We start from the raw sequence: 17839 nt of genomic DNA, 5'->3' as shown, positions 1-17839 counted from the left end.
ATTTAATTATTTATGCGAGCCAATGATACATGTCAATGTATCTGGTATGCATAATGAATACAGAAATGATAAATATAGGTTTATATCACAAGTATCACAGAATGCTGCAATTATTGGTATTTAACTTTTGTAACTTTATACATGTTTTTACATAAAATCACTGATAGTTGATTAAAACTGATCAGAGTACCAGCTTATAGGGGGGGTTTTCACTATGTCAAGGATCAAGTAACCGGTATTATAATATGAACACTTTTAAATACATGCTGCTGGTGTTTCCAACTCTAAAGAATTCCATCTAATCACAGGCAACGACGCAAATCGCTTTTAACTGTAATCTTCATCAATTTTTAGGTTGAATGACCAGTTATTGTGTAATCTTGTCACCCTGGAATATAAAACATAATTAAATTGTCATTTTAATTTCATATACTTTATTATGCAGAAATTACATCTTCTCCAACTTTGATCTGCGGATAAGGAAAGTACTAGATAACCTAGGTAGACTTGGTTTCATATTCTCATGCATGTCCATTAATTTGTTGTTAAGACACATCTACGATATTATCTTATGTAGAGTCTTACTCATCCGTCTCTTTCTAAAAATAGTTTAGTTAGACTGATCTTTGACCTTCATATCTATGATGTAGAATCTTTAAACTTTGTAGATACACAAGTGTATAGTTTTATCTTTCACAGTTAACATATTGCACATTAAATGTAGTCACTGTGAAATGCCATTATAATTAAAAATCTATACAAAACAAAATACTATATACAGAATACATTAGTATCTTCAAGATTTGTATATGAGTATATTTTGTCTACAAAAAGTAGGCTACTGTGACCTATGTTTTGACCTATGACCTTCATAAGGCAAAATTATGGTGTTTCTGGCATACTGGTGTATCATTTCACATAGAATCTTGAAACATTGCAGGTTTTGGTACCTCTTTGAACCACCGTGTCAAATGCCTGAAATAGGTCACTAGGGCCTTATTTGTGACGTAAGAATTTAAAAGGCCCATGTTGGTTTGTATTGCATATGTTTGTCGATGTATCAGTAATTACCTTAAGGGTCTGCAGAAGGAGGTCCACAGAAGGTCTGTCCCATGATTGCTGGCTACAGTACACAAACTGCACTTTACCCTCCTTGTCTAATATAAAGTCTCCTCCCATCTGAAAATTGTTTTTTGACAGAATCTCCTATTACTTTTCAATTTAAGAGAGTCAATATATTTTACAAAAGACAGTTGTATATTTAAACTACTGTATATACAATGAAAACATCATTTCAGGTTTTATCTCAAACATGTATGAACTTTAAAATATGTTTTTGTTTAAATTAAATTATCAGGTTTTTAAACTTTCTATAAACTCATAGATCCAACTAACAATGCATTTAGATCCCATTGCATTTTATTATTAAAAAAACAAAAACATTTTTATATTGACATTTTATGCCTATGAGCTATGGATTTTAAAATTTTAAATGAAATTATAAATAAATTAAATTGCTATAGTGATGTAGTGTTGATGTTACATCATACCTGTTGAGTGTCATCATGGACATTTTCATATGGCTTTGGTAGAGGTACACCTTGGGTCATTTTCTCTGCATAAAATAACATTGCACTGACACTCCACACCTATTACACATGGTTAGAAAAAATAAAATGGTCAAAGATTTTGCAAAACACATTTAACAAGACAGATACGAAGGAAAAAGTGCAAACTTTGTCATGTTTGTGTTTGGAATGATGATATTTTTTGTATTTGTCAAGAGTATATAAAGAGTGATAAATAAGATCTGTTGATATCATGAACACTAATAAGCTGCACAATTTTATGTCAATGGATGACATTTACAGCCCATCACATTCTATATTTTACAGGTATAAGTCGATCCATCATCATTAACCCATGTTTGATCGTACTGTTGCTGATTGTAGTAAGTGAAGAAATGCAACAAGATGTGTGTAACCACAATGAGCTGATCATGCTAGTGCGCTTATAAATGGCAAAAAGTGAGAGTGGGCATATTTCGGACTCAGCTTATATGTTAACATGGAAATTAACTATTTTGAAGTCTTTAAAAGTAAAATGTACACTTATTTTTTTGAGTTGATGAGTTGAAAGTCTTTACTCTCAAGGCTTGAAATGTATTAAAACATGAATGTAGAGTCAAAATTATTGACCATGAAAATTTCCCTTAAAATTATACTAATTACTTACTGAAAATATAATGTACGTTCTCAGAGCATAGACATCTTGTACATACCTTATAAACAGATCTTTTGAGACCAAAAGCTGAATAAATCTGAAAACATGTTTTTTGGAAAAATGAAAATTTGTGATCTGATGACGATACCATGTATCAATCTACATGCATGTAGAGAAACTAAGAAAACCAAACTTTTGTACAATGTATTGTAGTACGAATTTCAATTTCTTGTTTCTTTTATTTTTCCCCAAAGTAATTCAAGACACCTATTACCGAGTGACAACATTTCAATGATTTGTGTAACATATATTATAAAACCACTGTAGCAAGTGTTGTGTGTTAAAACTGACTGTTCTGTTATGAGATACAGAATGTTTCCATTTTCCCTATGGTTCTGAAAAACACAAACTTTTGGAAAGTTTGCAACAAAATTACATGAGTAATACTTATTGTCAATTTGCTATTAATTATCAGTTCATTTATATCTGTACTACAAAATCCTATTTTAGTACATTACCTTTCGCTCTGTATCTAACAGCATGGGATATTGACAATTTGTCTCCTTCAACCACTGGAGAGCTCCCTCCCGTACTCCAAATGAGATAAGGACAATTTTGCTGTTTTGTGCAAAAATGTCCTTCTAAAACAAATATAGTATAAAAACACATTTTACGGCAAAACTAACTGTGGTTAGGCATAGAGAAGAAAGTCATCTTTTTATGTTGTTGAACAAACAAAAAAATATAAACACAATGCATTTCATTGGTGGAGCAATCACATCTAAACCATATTGAATTCAAGAGAAAAATGTATGAACCATTTCACATTTTAACTTATTATTTATTTCTTCAATCCTTCTTAAGAATATTGGACAAAAATATTGGTGAATCACAATTGTACTTACACTATTTTAATGTGAAGAATAAAAATGATATTAGCTGTTTCCATGACTAACCTCAGCTTTTTCCAGAAGGGTGATATGCTCTCGTCATGGGAGTCAGGCAAAATGTCGCAGCAGTATAAGGATAAGATGGTTAGATGTGAGATGCTGTGATAATGTAGTTGTGGTACCTGTCCTTGCATCCTCTAAGATAACATCAGTCGGCCCGTCTTGTCCAACACACAGTGCGCTGACTCCTCCCTGCTGTAGCTGTTGGTCAAGGTCTTGGAGAAGCTCATCCCACTCTGACTGCAGAAGAGAATAGCACAAGCTTCCCTCAATAAATAATCCAGGTGTTACCCTCCACATTCTAAAAATTCCATTGGAGAAGTTGCACATGTTGGGAATCTGCAGCCCCCAGGTACATTTAAAAATCTTTTTACTACTTTTGAGATAATGTAAAAGAAGTATTTATATTATATTATTTATTTTATATTATTTTAAGTTTTGATAAGCCAATATTGTAAATATTGTTCAGAATTATTTATCTAGAATCCATCCAAAAAAGTAAAATTAGTTAACTTGTCAAACTTTATATTGTTTGTGGAAATTGGTTATAGGGGTCATTACTGTTACCTCTGTGTCATTGATGCTTTGTTCCAAGTCCTGGATGTCATGGTGCCTGTGAATTGAAAAAGTTTGAAAAATTCATTGCTTTCCTCAAATATCCCTTCATCAAATTCTAGTACAAAGTACACTTATATAAACAAGAGGCCCACATGGTCTATATATCTTGCATATTAAATACTTCATTAAACATGATGACATCACAAGAGAAATGACCTTACATATGTTTAAATAGCATTAGATTGGTATTTGTCTTGAGGATTTAAGAAGTAATACATGTACAGAGTTCCAGTGGTTAGAATGATGACATTTTGGCAATTGAACCTTGACCAACTTTCTTAAGTGATCAACAAAATATTTACCTGAAGTGTCTCTTTACAACTTGATCAAAATCTTTCTTGTTTTTAACTTTCAATCTGAATAAAGCAAAAGAATATTTTTTTAATTTAAATTTCATAAACAGTCACAAGATCATTGGTGTTTGATTTAGAGGTAATGATTATTGGAAGTTTATCAAAAAAAAATGAAACATGCAGGTATCCATGTGGTAGTTAGGCATTTTATGTCAAATACCCAGTATTGTTTTAACTTTCTGCTGATAGGATACCATATACAAGAGGAAGTTTGTGATGAAAAAGAACTCAATAAAATTTCATTTCTCTCTTTCTAATGTTTTTTACCACTGACAAATATCTTGGATACCTCGAAAAATAATTTCATTTTGAAAAATTTGATAGTGTACTAGTTATTATTTTTATTATTTCACAAACATCTTAAAATATTAATTCATGTTCTACAGTAGATAAATCTCTGTATCAGCTTATTTATATTGAAGGTTTAAAATAACAAAGTAACAGCTAACATACCTTTCAAAAGCCTTTCTGTAAGCTGAAGCAAGTCCAAATAACTTGCTGATTTTTCCATTTACAAAATCATGGGCACCATTGGTTTCTAAAGTAAGAAATGTCTGTGTACATTAGGCCAAGAAAAATACAGATGCATTGTGTACACATACTTTCAATCAAGTCATAGGTAAACCATTCTCAGACAATTATGTATATATTTTTGACACTGTTGGTTTCTATATGGGACATTATGTATAAATTTTTGACACCATTGGTTTCTTTCTGGGACATTATGTATATATTTTTGATACCGTTGGTTTCTTTCTGGGACATTATGTATATATTTTTGACACCATTGGTTTCTTTCTGGGACATTATGTATATATTTTTGACACCATTGGTTTCTTTCTTGGACATTAAGTGTATATTATCAACACCATTGGTTTCTTTCTGGGACATCATGTATATATTTTTGACACCGTTGGTTTCTATGGGACATTATGAAGATATTTTTGACACTGTCGGTTTCTTTGTGGGGCATTATGTATTTTGCAATAGGGCTATGGACACTTGAACTAAGTTATAAATGGATTTTATGAAACTTGATGTTTTGTGCAGCAACATATTGTGATATATCCTGTTTTTTAAATGAAAAATAGAAAAAACATTAATGATACTGTTTTACCTTTAATAATCTTGGAGTGTACTTACAAAAACTGGAACACTTAAAAATTTGTTTACAAAGAAAACAAAATCTGTTTTTTTTTCTTGTAAATTGTCAATTTAACATCACTTCTCATCTTCATGACAAGGCATATGATAAAAAAGTGTATTATAACATTATATTAATAGATCAGTGAAGTGGACAGCTTTTTATACACTTCAATCAAGAGCATCTTTCCTCTTACCACAAATATGAGTAACTCTGCTTAAAGCTGGGTGCTGTATAATTTAAATGGTTTAAGTGCTGCTGTCAATATCAATCCAGGCTATTTTATTCATCCCAAAACACAACCACAATACAGGTTCTTCAGCTCTAACAAAGTCTGATGCTTTCATACAGATTACATGTAACGGTGGTCAACAGCAATAACTCTAAATAAGGAGGGAGAGCTGGAAATATACCCATATTAAGTCTGAAACAAGTGATTTTGAACTCAACTATCATACCTTTAATAGCATTACGAGAAAACTTCAAGATATCTTCCTCTACATCTAGAATATTTTCCAGGCTATGTTGCAGGTCAGACAATAGTTCATCCTCATCACTTGTCATTCCAAGTATTTATCCTGAAAAGCCATAAATATGCCATACTAAATTATTAGTTATGGTTATGGTAAGCATATTTTACATTTCACACCTTTGTTTTCAAAAGAAAGTCAATGTTTCATTTTTTTAAATTGTTGGATTTCTTCCATGCCAGTCATGAATTATATATCTACCAATTTTAATTTTTTAAAAAAATATGTTTGATAATTTGTCCCATTAATTCTTCATAGTGGGCTAAAATCATTCATTTGAACACACTTTGTAGACCTTCATCCCAACAGGCAGCAGGCCCAATATCAGCATTTGAGATTCCTGCATTTTGAGGAGAAGTTGTTTAGATTCTAATATATTTGACTCAGTGACCTTGCATTTGGCATTCACTTGAACAAACTGGATAGCCTTTCATACCAACATCATATAGGACAAATATCAGTACCATTGGTTATTGCAAGGATGTCATTAAAGATAGTCAACAAGTAAATCTATCTCACTTTACCTTAGCTTTTTTGGAATGAAAATGCTTTGTTAAACTCTAGTTTGCTTTCATACAAAGAAATATCTAAGGTAATTGAGCTTCGCATCAGTTTAACTTAAATCATCAATATTGAGTCAAGTATAACTGATCGTCTGGTCATAACTAACCATTGTTACTAATGTAATGAATTACGATATATTTGTGATCTCTTGTCAACATTGTCAGACAAATGGCATTTGGGCATATACAATAACACTGTGATGAACTAATATAAACAATCCAAATTTATTGCACATTACTGTAGATTGTTTCTTTTTCTTTGTGTTTCCTGTTACCATCAAAGAACAGTTGATTATTACAAAGGAAATTGGATTTAGTGCACGAATATGGAGAGGTTATTAATAGTTTACCATAAACGAAGGATGAAACACCCCCTGGTTGCATACTGAACAGAAGTTCAGATGATAACATTCCTATGTAGGCATCAGATGTTCAAGACATTTCAAATAAAAAACAAAAATTCCTTATTTTTATTCCGAATGAAACACAACTCGTACGGAAAGCTTAAGAAAATCACAATTTACCTTGTATCCACTTAGGAAATTAATCTCCTTCTCCGCGTGACCAAAGTGAAAGTAAATCCTGGTCGATGATACCCTTCCATTAACACAATATTTAAGCGTTAGAATAGCACCGATGTAAGAGGCCATTCGGACTCTCTTGAGACTTTGTATATGATGCACAAGAAAACATCAGAGAACGAAAGTGAAGTATAAGTTCAGACAATCCTACTTTTTACTTGTGCAGCAGAGCGTTCATGTGGAACATATACACTATCAAAACAACACCGGCCACTTTGACATTTCCTCGGATTTTATCAACTTATTTTTGTGGTGCCGGTAAGTCATCGTTTAAGCTCAGTCAGGGACTTGACTGAGATTACACCCATGTTTTGCTACACCTAGCATGTAAGTGAAACTCCTATGATTTATTTACAAGCTAAAGATACCTGTTTATTTCAGCCCTAGTAATTTAGCTATCGCTTTCTTGCACCGATGCACGAATGTGTGAAGTAACTTCAGTAAAGGTCAGTTTACTTGCAACTGTGAAACGTCTCAGTTTGACACTCCTACCACAGATGTCATTGTATTAACATTATGATACATACAAGACCAGTGCTTATACAGCAGTGTTTTATGTAAAGTCCAGTACAGTTGAACAGTGTGGATACATTGGAGGTAAGATAGCATTTATCTGCCATTTGTACCAAAGTGCATTAGTAAAGGTCGGGGCCAGTCGTGTGGATCTGAGGTTGTGTATAATTCAGTTAGTTATTGTCAGTAAGCAATTTTCCTTGATTTTGTGCAGTAATTCAGTTTGCAAAAAGGTTGTTCTTTCATACCAGTTTGAAACTAAAAATATTCCAATCAAAGCTTAAATGTATATATATTCTCTTGTGAAAGATTTTCAAAATTAAAAAATTATTACTGGACAGACCTGCCTTTTTTTTTCTTGCATGTTAGTGGAAACACAATACATCTGTGTTATTTTTTCAGCCTTACCTTTACAACAATATTTCTGAGGTAATAGATGCATTGGAGCTCCAGAACATCATCTCAAATTCATGTCAGTTACAAAAGTGGTAACATAGCCCAAGTTTCCTTTGATCCTAAATTATAAATAAGAACTTGGATAGTTGGTAGTAGTGCACTAGGTTAAGACTATTAGGAAATTAGTAGTGCACAAGTTTTCAAACAGCTAATAGGAACACTGCCCCTCGTGGCATTCTGCAGTTTTATCTGCAGAAGGATAGCTCAATTTAATTAATGATGCCTCTGCCTTGGGACCTACTTTTCTCAGCAAAACCATTTTTTTATTTTCTCCAAAAATATCTGTTTTAGACTGATTTACTTTTCACCATGTTTTAGTCAGTGGTACTACTCCTTGGATTAAATGGCAGCCCTGAGAAAATGTTTTGTGTTTCTGACAAAGACTTCGCAGACAGGGAAGCATTTCATGTGTCTAAGTGGGAAAAGACTGTCTGTACAACCAAGTGCAGCACATACAACATGGTCTAGAAAACGGATGGTTACAGTCACTACTAGCAGGAAACTCTCTTTGTTTGAAGTTCCAGCTGGATCATCAGGCTTGCCTAAGACATTTACCCATGATTCTCGCAGGAAAGGAGGCGATGATACTACACCTGAAAAATTATCTGATAGTTCTCTGGTAATGATATGTTTCATTCACAAATTTTCTGTAAGAAATGTATGAATGCAGTGTTGAATGAAAGTCTTATACATGGATGTGATTGATAAAAATTGATTAGGAAAACAAATACAATTGCAGTTGATCATTTCTTTGTTGATTTATAAAACCTGGGGAAGCTAGAAGTGAAAATATCAATTCACTTTGTTTAGATTTTTATAACAAATTGCTCTTAAAAGAAAATATTAATGAAAGTGTTTTCAGGCAAACAAGGATTTTGATAAAAGCCTTTTTCTTTCCATACATTGCTCAATATTAAAATTGTTTAGAACTAATTTGAGATGCCTGGACTAATATTCTTTGTGGAATTTAAAACAGTCATACTATGACAATACTCTTTATTTATCATTTGATTCTTCATTTTATTTCAGAACTGTCGTCTAGCTGCTGAAAATGGTATGTTATTGTTTGTAGAAATATTTAAACATTTAAAAACTAGGTTAGTGTTTAAAGGTAAAATATTATAAGATTAGGTGGATAATTTCTCCAAGTATATAATTAATTTCTTGTTTGAGAGATTGCTAGAGAATCAAATGTATTTGGAGTGTTGATCAGTATAAAATCTGGTGGGTTAAATAAGATTTGATAAAGTATAAATACCTTGTAAATACATTGCCTCATTTAATCTATTAGTGGTTTGTGATGAAGGGATGGGGAGGAGGCACTGAAAATCAGACAAAGACATGATCTCTATGATTTGGTTTTAAATCTATGATTTGTTTCAAAGGATTTCTCTCTTGGGCAAGGAATGCCTACATCTCTTGCGTGGCTGGCTGTGCTCTCCTATCACATGCCCAGACAGAACCAATGGTGGATGCAGTGTTTGGTAAGTAGCGTAAGGTTAGATACATTGTAAATTGTACATTTGGAAGGATTTACATGAGGAGGTAAAAACTCAAAGAAAAACTTGGAAAACGTTCCTCTGAATATAGTAGTCAATGGAAAGCATGAAAGTATACTTGTATATAGATATAAATGATGTAATTGTCGATTAGGATGTCAAAGTTTCACGTTTCAAATTTTTTTTTTTTTTCAATTTTCAGGTATATTTTTCATATCCTGCATGAACATGGCATGTGGAACTGTTGTTTATATCAGCAACTTACTGTCGATGCAGAGGCGGGTACAGATGAGCTCTCGTCATGTTTTATTGTCCATCACCCTAACACTGATTCATGCCGTGATATATGCAAGTGCAATGTTTATTTTCCTTGAGGACTTTGACTCCAAAAAGATTAAGGGACTTGAAGATGATGAAGAACATGACATCAATCAACTTTGATGGCATGATTAGTTAATACTCTCCACATGACGTACTATATAAATGAATTTTAGACTGTGGGCTATTCAAATCATTTGTGTCCATGTCAAGTCCATTAGTTCTTAAACAATTTTCGTTATGCTCTTTCTTGAGAAATACACGATGGATGGTTTCCCAATTTCATATGTATATTCCTTCTGGTCCTTAGCAATGCATCATCTCTTTTTCAGACTGATTAGAAAAACAATGTGATCGACAGGTGGCCATTTTGGATTTTGACGTTGATAGTTTGTCATCACTATTTCTGGAGAAAGTCTAAAAGGATATCTTTCAAATTTATTATGTAGTGACCCATGGCCCCTACTTGTGCATTATCCTATTTTTGGGCTGTTCCAAAAAACTATATGGCCGACAGATGGCCATCTTTTTTTAACATAAAAGTTTGTTATTACTATTTCTGGAGAAGTACTGGATGTATCTTTTTCAACTTGCATATGTAGGGACCCCTTGGTCACAAAAAAACAAAACAAAACAGCCAGCAGGCAACCATCTTGGATTTTGACAATTAAAATTTGTTATCATTATTTCTTGGGAAGTACTGGGTGGATCTGTGACAAATTTTATATGTAGATTCTTCTCTGTCCTTGTTGTGACAATTCTATTTTTAAACTGATCAGAAAAACAAAATTGCTAACAGGGGACCATCTTGGATTTTGACATTGAATGTTTGTTATATCGCTATTTCTTGATAAGTACGGGATGGTTCTTCTTAATTTTTTTATGTAGTTTTCCCTGGGTCCTTAGTGCTCTTTTGATTTTAGGACTGTTAGAAAAAACAAAATATTGACAGGCGACAATCACTTTTTTAACATTTGAAGATTATTATTTCTTGAGAGGAACTTTCAAATTTCATATAATAAAAAGGATACGAGAAAAGAAGAGAAAAAAAGGGAAAAGATATGACTTGTAAAGAACCAATGAAGATCAAACAGTAATGGGTGCCGAGATCCTAGTGGGATCTCTGTCTAAGGTACCAGTAATAATGGAGAACAAGAGCTTATTTAACTTTGAATTACTGCTGATATATGTAATGTCTTTGATGATTTTTCAGACTGATTCATCTAGATGAAATGGTGCTTTTTCGAAAAGATATTTATAAACCTCATTTAGCTGATGATATTTTTTTTCCTTTTCTCCAATTTCATCCCCCATTTTTTCCAGTTTTAGTGTGATAAATTCTAAAACTTTGTTTCTAACTTTGGTTATTAATACTGAAAATTGTCTTAGTCATGAATATAAAATTCAAAATGAATGTTACCATTTTCACTTTAAAAGACTGCAAGTGTCTGTCACAATATTACAGTGCTAAGCCATTTGTAATTTCCAATGCAATGAAAAAGTGAAAACTGACAATTCATCCTAGAAAAATGCTACATTTCCATGTTTTTTCCTGGCAAATCAAAAGAAAAAAGGAGATTTAAAAAGTTGCCTTTAGTAAATCATTGTTGACGTTGTGTTTTATTCTATAACCTTGTTAATGCTTGTAATAATCTTTTTATCTAATTAATTATATAGAGCTGTTTGTAATCAGAAAATGTTTTGATTTGAAGGCAATTACCGGTAATTTTCAGATAAAACAAAATAGTCCTCATTGTTAATATTATGTTTGTGTTTGTGTTCAAATTATACTATGTATGTTTTTAATTTGTAAAAATTGTAATTCTTTTATTTTGAATATATATATAATGAGTATCAAGCATGAATTTTCATTTCATTGGATATTTATAAAACAAGCAAATTTTCGCCCAGTTTATCATTCTTCTTGCAAGCTGAAAATGAGGAATTTACGATCAGTTTCCAATACCTCTATCGAAAAAGAAACCAATATTGTATATTTTTCATCAAGTAACAAATATTTATATCACATATTTGTAAAAGTACCTTTTGTTAAGATGACATGACATATAAATTGTTGGCGTTTTGACTCCAACTCCTGTCTTTATGTTTTGGTGTTGAAATGCTGTTGGAATTCATTTATGACATTAATGCTGAGATATTATGACATCATATCTTATCTTAATTATATGATATGACTCTAATAACAGGGTAAATATTATATTTGTGCATATATGATCAAGATTTAAAACTATTATTTTATGCTAAATTGTAATGTACAGGACCACTTCAAATAGAAAATTATATCTGTCATACTTGGCTAGACTTTGCCTAGTTGAGTCAACTACTGCTTTCTTTTACTGGTTCTTTTGGATCAAACTTTGATGTTGTAGAGTTAAGCTGTGAAATAGATTAGAATTATTTCAGACTTGTTCTAGACATAAAACAATGACAGAGGTTGTTATTAGCTGTGTAAACTGAGAGTCATGATCGGACAGAATTGACGTTTAACTGTAGACCTGTGATAAATGAAGTCTGTGTTGATATGAATATGATTAAATGTTGCATCGTTGGTCCTTGAGATTGATCATTAAACAATATAGAAATTTCTATCATTACAACATGACAAAATCTTATTGTTGTATGGAAATCTCTATAAATATATCTGCATGGTTCACCTGCTGCAGTTTTTTGTTGAGGAAATTATAACTCAAGTCCTACTTTAGTGTGTGCAATTTTACTTGCAGTTAGAGTATATCAAACGGCTACTAAAACACTTGATACCAATGGGAAACAATGTTGTAAGGACAGTTGTCTTTTGGGCACAGGTAGGTCACTGTTCTCAGCATCAGCTAAACTGTCAGGTGATATGCTACTGCTACTAAAACAGACTGGAGCAAGCTTAATACTTACCAAAATACATGTAGGTGGTTTCGAGATAAATATACAATATACCTGTTAACTAAATTTCTATAACATATCCTTAAACTGTTGCTTCATATAACATTTGATGAATGGCTATAACCCTGAATACTTAGTATGTTAGTAATGTACATACTTACCTTTGTTATTATTATTATTGATGTTTTTTCTGTTATGTATTTTATTATGAAAGTATACAATATCAGTTTGATTCATTGTAGCATAATTGCCACTGCAAATGGGTTCTGGTACAGAATATTTCAAAGAGATGTAATTATTATCAACCAATGAGCAAGGGGTCATGATAGCTCAGAGGGTTAGCATATTGGCCTATGTCACTTCAGGGGAAGATCCTAGGTGTGTGGTTTGAAACTTCCTACTTATGACAGTTTTGTGTTCCTCAAAAAGTTGAGAGATGGAGCAGTCCGTACTGAAGTAGTTATGTCCTTGAGCAAGACATTTTACCTTAGTTGCTGTAGATTCCATGTGTTCATTTAGGTAGTCACCAGCTAGTACAAGGAGGCCCTGCCTCAAGATATCCTGGCTGTTCACCTCATGATAAAGCCAGCAAAGAAAGAAAGAAACGTAATTAAATAACAGAACACAACAAACTTTTTAAGAAAAAATATTTGTGTGATCATGTAGGGTTAAAATTGTACAGTTGGCATCATTTTTGTACCTTTGTACTGATATCCTATTGATGTCATGCAATAAGCCATAATGGGTAGGGTTATTGCTAGGCAGAGTTGATTGCTAGTATGCGATTATACATGTATGATCATTGTTTTTTTTTTCAATTTTTTTTACATGCAATGTATAATTTACACTTCTGAAAATATTTTGATCTCCCTACCATTGTCGTTTAGTGAATACACTGATACAAAGAATGTTTCATCGGTGAATTTAAGGATATGAATATTAACACTTTTGCAATATTTTTGTTTTGAGTATTTACAGGTATTAATACAAGTAGTAAAAGTCTCTACAATTTTCATCTCTGATTGTACACCAGTTTTTTTTTACATACAGAAAATCTAGAGAAACTATCATGGATCTTTTTTAAAAAAAAATATGTCAATATTTACAACATATTTGCAATTTGTACACACTGTCACTTTTTATGATAAGAAATTTTGAGATATTTTATTTCCATGTACAATGTATGAAATGTTATTGATGTGACCAGTAAATCACCACCATTGCTTACTGACTTCTATATCAGTGTAAGCTTACCTGGCAGTAAACACTCTCATTGATACAGCCAACATACCTTTCACATAGCTCAGTTCCATACAACAAAACGTCTATCTCAGAACACATGGCTTGTCAATAAGGATTTACCTAGTGAAAATTACTTTTATTCTAGTAATGTTGTCAAACTAGCTGATGTACTCCTGCATCAAAGATTTTTTTCATTGGAAAATAAACTTAGAAGCAGTCAGGAAAAATCGAGTGTATTGTATGTAATCCATATGTACCTCATTTTTTTCATGACCTTTGCATGTGCTTATTTTTCATTACAAAATGAAGTGTTGCGCTAGAATATTTGTTAGGTCAGTTTGTTAAAGAAATGATTAGAGTATAGGTTATTTTCATTGAGGTAGCCCCTTGTGGGTAGGTCTTGGTTAAGGGACCAGATTGAGCATTGAAACGATAAGAGTGATATTACTTTTCTGTACTTATCATTTCTGAGAGAATGTAAAACGAACAGTCATTTTTTGCTTTTATGAATAATGTTCAATGAAATAAGCTTCTATTCTTGCATAATATTGGCATATATATACATGTTCCAGTTTTACTGATCTAGGAATATATCTCTATTGAAAAAAAGTATTTAGAAATAACACATATCACTGCTTGTACTATCCTTTCTTAGAGAATAATTTAAAATATATGTGCTCTGTTTTTCTATCATGAATTACATTAAGTATAATAATTTTCTATTCTGATATATAGGATTGCACTGTCGCTACCGAAGCAGTTAACATTCTAGTATTGTAGATAACTTCTTGTAATACACACACTATGTGTGCCATATTGAAATGAAGTTTGAACTTTGATAATTTGCTCAGCAAAAATTTTATAATCTTGCCCATTGTTAAGACATAGAGTTATTATACACATGCCCATGCAGTCTTAGTCTGAATTATTGTGACATTCTGTGGATTTTTTATATCAGGTCTGGAGTCATGGACTAATGCAACTGACACAATTACATAAATTGCTTCACTAGAAATCTTTAATTTTTGTTATTGTGTGGATGTTTTTATACGCATACCAAAGTAGTCTACGCAAATTACATCATATTTTGTTCTTCTGAGCTCTCGATGATTTCAATTACATTTAGGTATTTTTACATTTAAATAAGAAAATGTTTGGAATAGTAATACAGTGACAATCAGGTTAAACTTTTCATTTCTTTGTGAAAAGCAACTGATATCTCTCAAAGATATTTATTGTATTCTGCCTCTTATATTTATATCTGATGTTGATTAAAGCTGACAATGCAAGCTAAAAAAAGTACTTGTTGAGATGAAGAAAAAAAATCAGAATGATTCTGAGACCTCCCCCATAAGCTAATGATATCTTCTGGTCATTGTATCTAAGGAAGTGGCAGACATTTTAGTCCAAGCCTTGCATGGAAAAATATATGGGCATCATAGGGTTCATCTCAAAAGCATTTTTTGGAAAGAGGAACTTTTTTTTTTATCTCAAATTGAATTCTTTTTTAACTTGCATTGTCAGCTTTAGGTTTGTTTACATGTAGAAATAAACACGGAAAACGAAGAAAGAGTTCCTTGTTTCTTCTATGTATGTTAATTGGTTCTCATTGAGATACTGAGTTAAACCTCTACAGTTCATGGTGTTTAAGATGCAATGTTTTATCAAAATATATTGTCATACATGGATATTCATTAACAGAACAGCAATTATTGGTGTGAATCGGCCATTGCAGCTGGGAATCCTGTAGAAGTGATTTCAGCATCGTAAACAATATTATATATATACTACCTGTAGTTTATTAGCTCACAAGCCTGGACTTGCAAAATTTACATGAAAAGTTGATTTAGATGATCTAAATTTGTATTTTTAAACAGTTACTAAAACAACGAATTATACAGAAGCCATAATCCTTCAATGTTTGTTTAGAGTTAAGCAGTGGTTTGTGAAGAATTTGGAAAAACGAAGGACATTCAAAGCAAAATTGACACTCCATAAATATTAATTTGACCTGTCTCAACAAATCTACCGCTGTGAAATGAAATATACTAAACAAAAATAGAAAGGTAACACTACTTTATTCTGTGATTAATAAATTAACCCCTTCATAAATTCTTACCAATCATGTATGAATAAAGTAATTGATCAATTCTGATAAAACTGCAGTCATGGTTCACTATAAAACTTTGCGTTCAGTTGATTTTATTCCACTGTAAAGGACGTTGGGTCAATTTCAAAGGTAACACCATTAGGCACGGGTATGGCCACCGTTTGCGAAGTAAACAGCATTGCAGCGTCGTCGCATGGAACTCGTAAACCAGCGGATAATTCGAGGAGAGATGTTGTTCCATTCAGCGATCAAGGCTTGGGCCAGCTCCTGCAAGTTTGACGGCTGATTTTGACGTTCTCACGCGTCGCCCAAGAACGTCCCAGATTTGCTCAATCGGTGACAAATCAGGGGATTTAGATGGCCAATCTAACACCTGTACGTTATTCTGCTGCAAGAAAGTCCTGCTGACGCGACTGGTGTGCGCTGGTGCGCCAACGCCATTTCGTCTTAAGAATGGCAGAACCACTGGTCTTAAAATTTCGTCCCGATATCGAATGCCGGTTAAATTGCCATTTAACACAACAAGCCTGGTACGAGTCCCCCACCAATACCACCCCAAACCATTACACTTCCGCCGTTCGCAAAACGCTCCCCTCGTCGCCTCCACACTCTGCGCCTTCCGTCACCGTGTTGCAGACAAAACCTGGACTCATCTAAAAAAACAGAACATTGTTCCATTGTCGTAAGGCCCAAAGACGGTGAACACGGGTCCAGTTACGCCAATTATTACGGTGACGTCGCAACAAATTGGGTCCAGTGTAGGGACGCCGCGCTTTCAATTGGTGGGACCTCAACCTGTTGCGGACTGTTTGGGGAGACACACGACGCCCAAACAATGTCCTTGTAGTCTGTACTACGGTCTTCCTTGGCGGTCGTTTTACGGGGTCGGCCGCTTCGGGGACGATCGGATGTTGACCCAGCTTGGTTTAAACGACTTACCAACTGGCAAATTGTCTTAACACTGCAACCAAAATGCCGTGCAACTCGACGGCAAGACTCCCTAGCCTGGATCATGCCTACAGCCCTTTCTCTCTGTACTTGTGACAGCCGGGGCATAATGATAAAGTTGATAGATAGCAAGATTCGGTGATTTCTAAGTCCTAAGGATCTAAGGAACAGTTGTCAGTTTGAATGTTTATGAAATTCAAGCGAAGATACAAGTTACTCGGAGAAAACCTCGTACAGCTCTTTCGCGCTTGAATGATTTTGGTAACCCCCTTGGATTTTATAATGTAAAACATTACCATTTTCTAATATTGCACAAACGTCATTTTGTTTTCATTCATTTACAGGTATTCGCCAAGGAAACATGTTAACCTTTCTTTTTTTGTTGAGTATATAATGTTCAAAAAATTTGTTTAATTCATATTTGTAAATTTTCACTGATATAATATCTCTAACCAAGCTTTGAGTAAGTTAGGGCAGAGTTTGAGTAACTTTGAGCACAGCTTTGAGTAATTTGGGACAGAACTTTGAGTAACTTAGGCGGAGCTTTGAGTAACTTAGGACAGAATTTTGAGTAACTTTAGGGCAGAGCTTTGAGTAACTTAGGACAGAGCTTTCGGAGTAACTTAGAACAGAATTTTGAGTAACTTAGGGCGAAGCTCTGAGTGACAAGGCGCAGAGCTTTGAGTAACTTTGAGCAAAGGTTTCAGTGTAACCAAGGGCAGAGCTTTGAATAACTTTGGGCGAAGCTTTGAGTAACTTTGAGTAGAGCTTTCGGAGTAACCTAGGACAGAGCTTTGAATAACTTTGGGCGAAGCTTTGAGTAACTTTGAGCAGAGCTTTCGGAGTAACCTAGGACAGAGCTTTGAATAACTTTGGGCGAAGCTTTGAGTAAC

At 33.3% G+C, this 17839-nt stretch overlaps 2 protein-coding genes across 2 annotated transcripts; one reads left to right on the top strand and one right to left on the bottom strand.

The window, feature by feature from the left end:
• Nucleotides 1-2: 2 nt before the first annotated feature.
• LOC132551563 (uncharacterized) lies at nt 3-6974 on the bottom strand. The gene is made up of 11 exons (XM_060215719.1): nt 6906-6974; nt 5747-5866; nt 4598-4682; nt 4094-4147; nt 3741-3786; nt 3180-3413; nt 2742-2864; nt 2282-2320; nt 1551-1649; nt 1072-1179; nt 3-388 (listed from the first exon to the last, which is right to left on the bottom strand). The coding sequence occupies exons 2-11, from the start codon at nt 5850-5852 to the stop codon at nt 368-370; spliced, it is 915 nt and encodes a 304-aa protein (XP_060071702.1). The 5' UTR covers nt 5853-5866; nt 6906-6974; the 3' UTR covers nt 3-367.
• Nucleotides 6975-7143: 169 nt separating this feature from the next.
• LOC132551757 (uncharacterized) lies at nt 7144-10110 on the top strand. The gene is made up of 5 exons (XM_060215896.1): nt 7144-7220; nt 8250-8550; nt 8961-8985; nt 9317-9415; nt 9633-10110. Exons 2-5 carry the CDS (start codon nt 8275-8277, stop codon nt 9869-9871), a joined length of 639 nt encoding a protein of 212 aa, XP_060071879.1. The 5' UTR covers nt 7144-7220; nt 8250-8274; the 3' UTR covers nt 9872-10110.
• Nucleotides 10111-17839: the final 7729 nt, after the last annotated feature.

Source organism: Ylistrum balloti, unplaced genomic scaffold, assembly GCF_031769215.1.
Source record: "Ylistrum balloti isolate Yb309-2 unplaced genomic scaffold, AGI_CSIRO_Ybal_v1 Utg369626, whole genome shotgun sequence".
NCBI lineage: Eukaryota > Metazoa > Mollusca > Bivalvia > Pectinida > Pectinidae > Ylistrum > Ylistrum balloti.
Note: the sequence above shows the minus strand (reverse complement) of the source record. Positions and strands in the feature narration are given on the sequence as shown.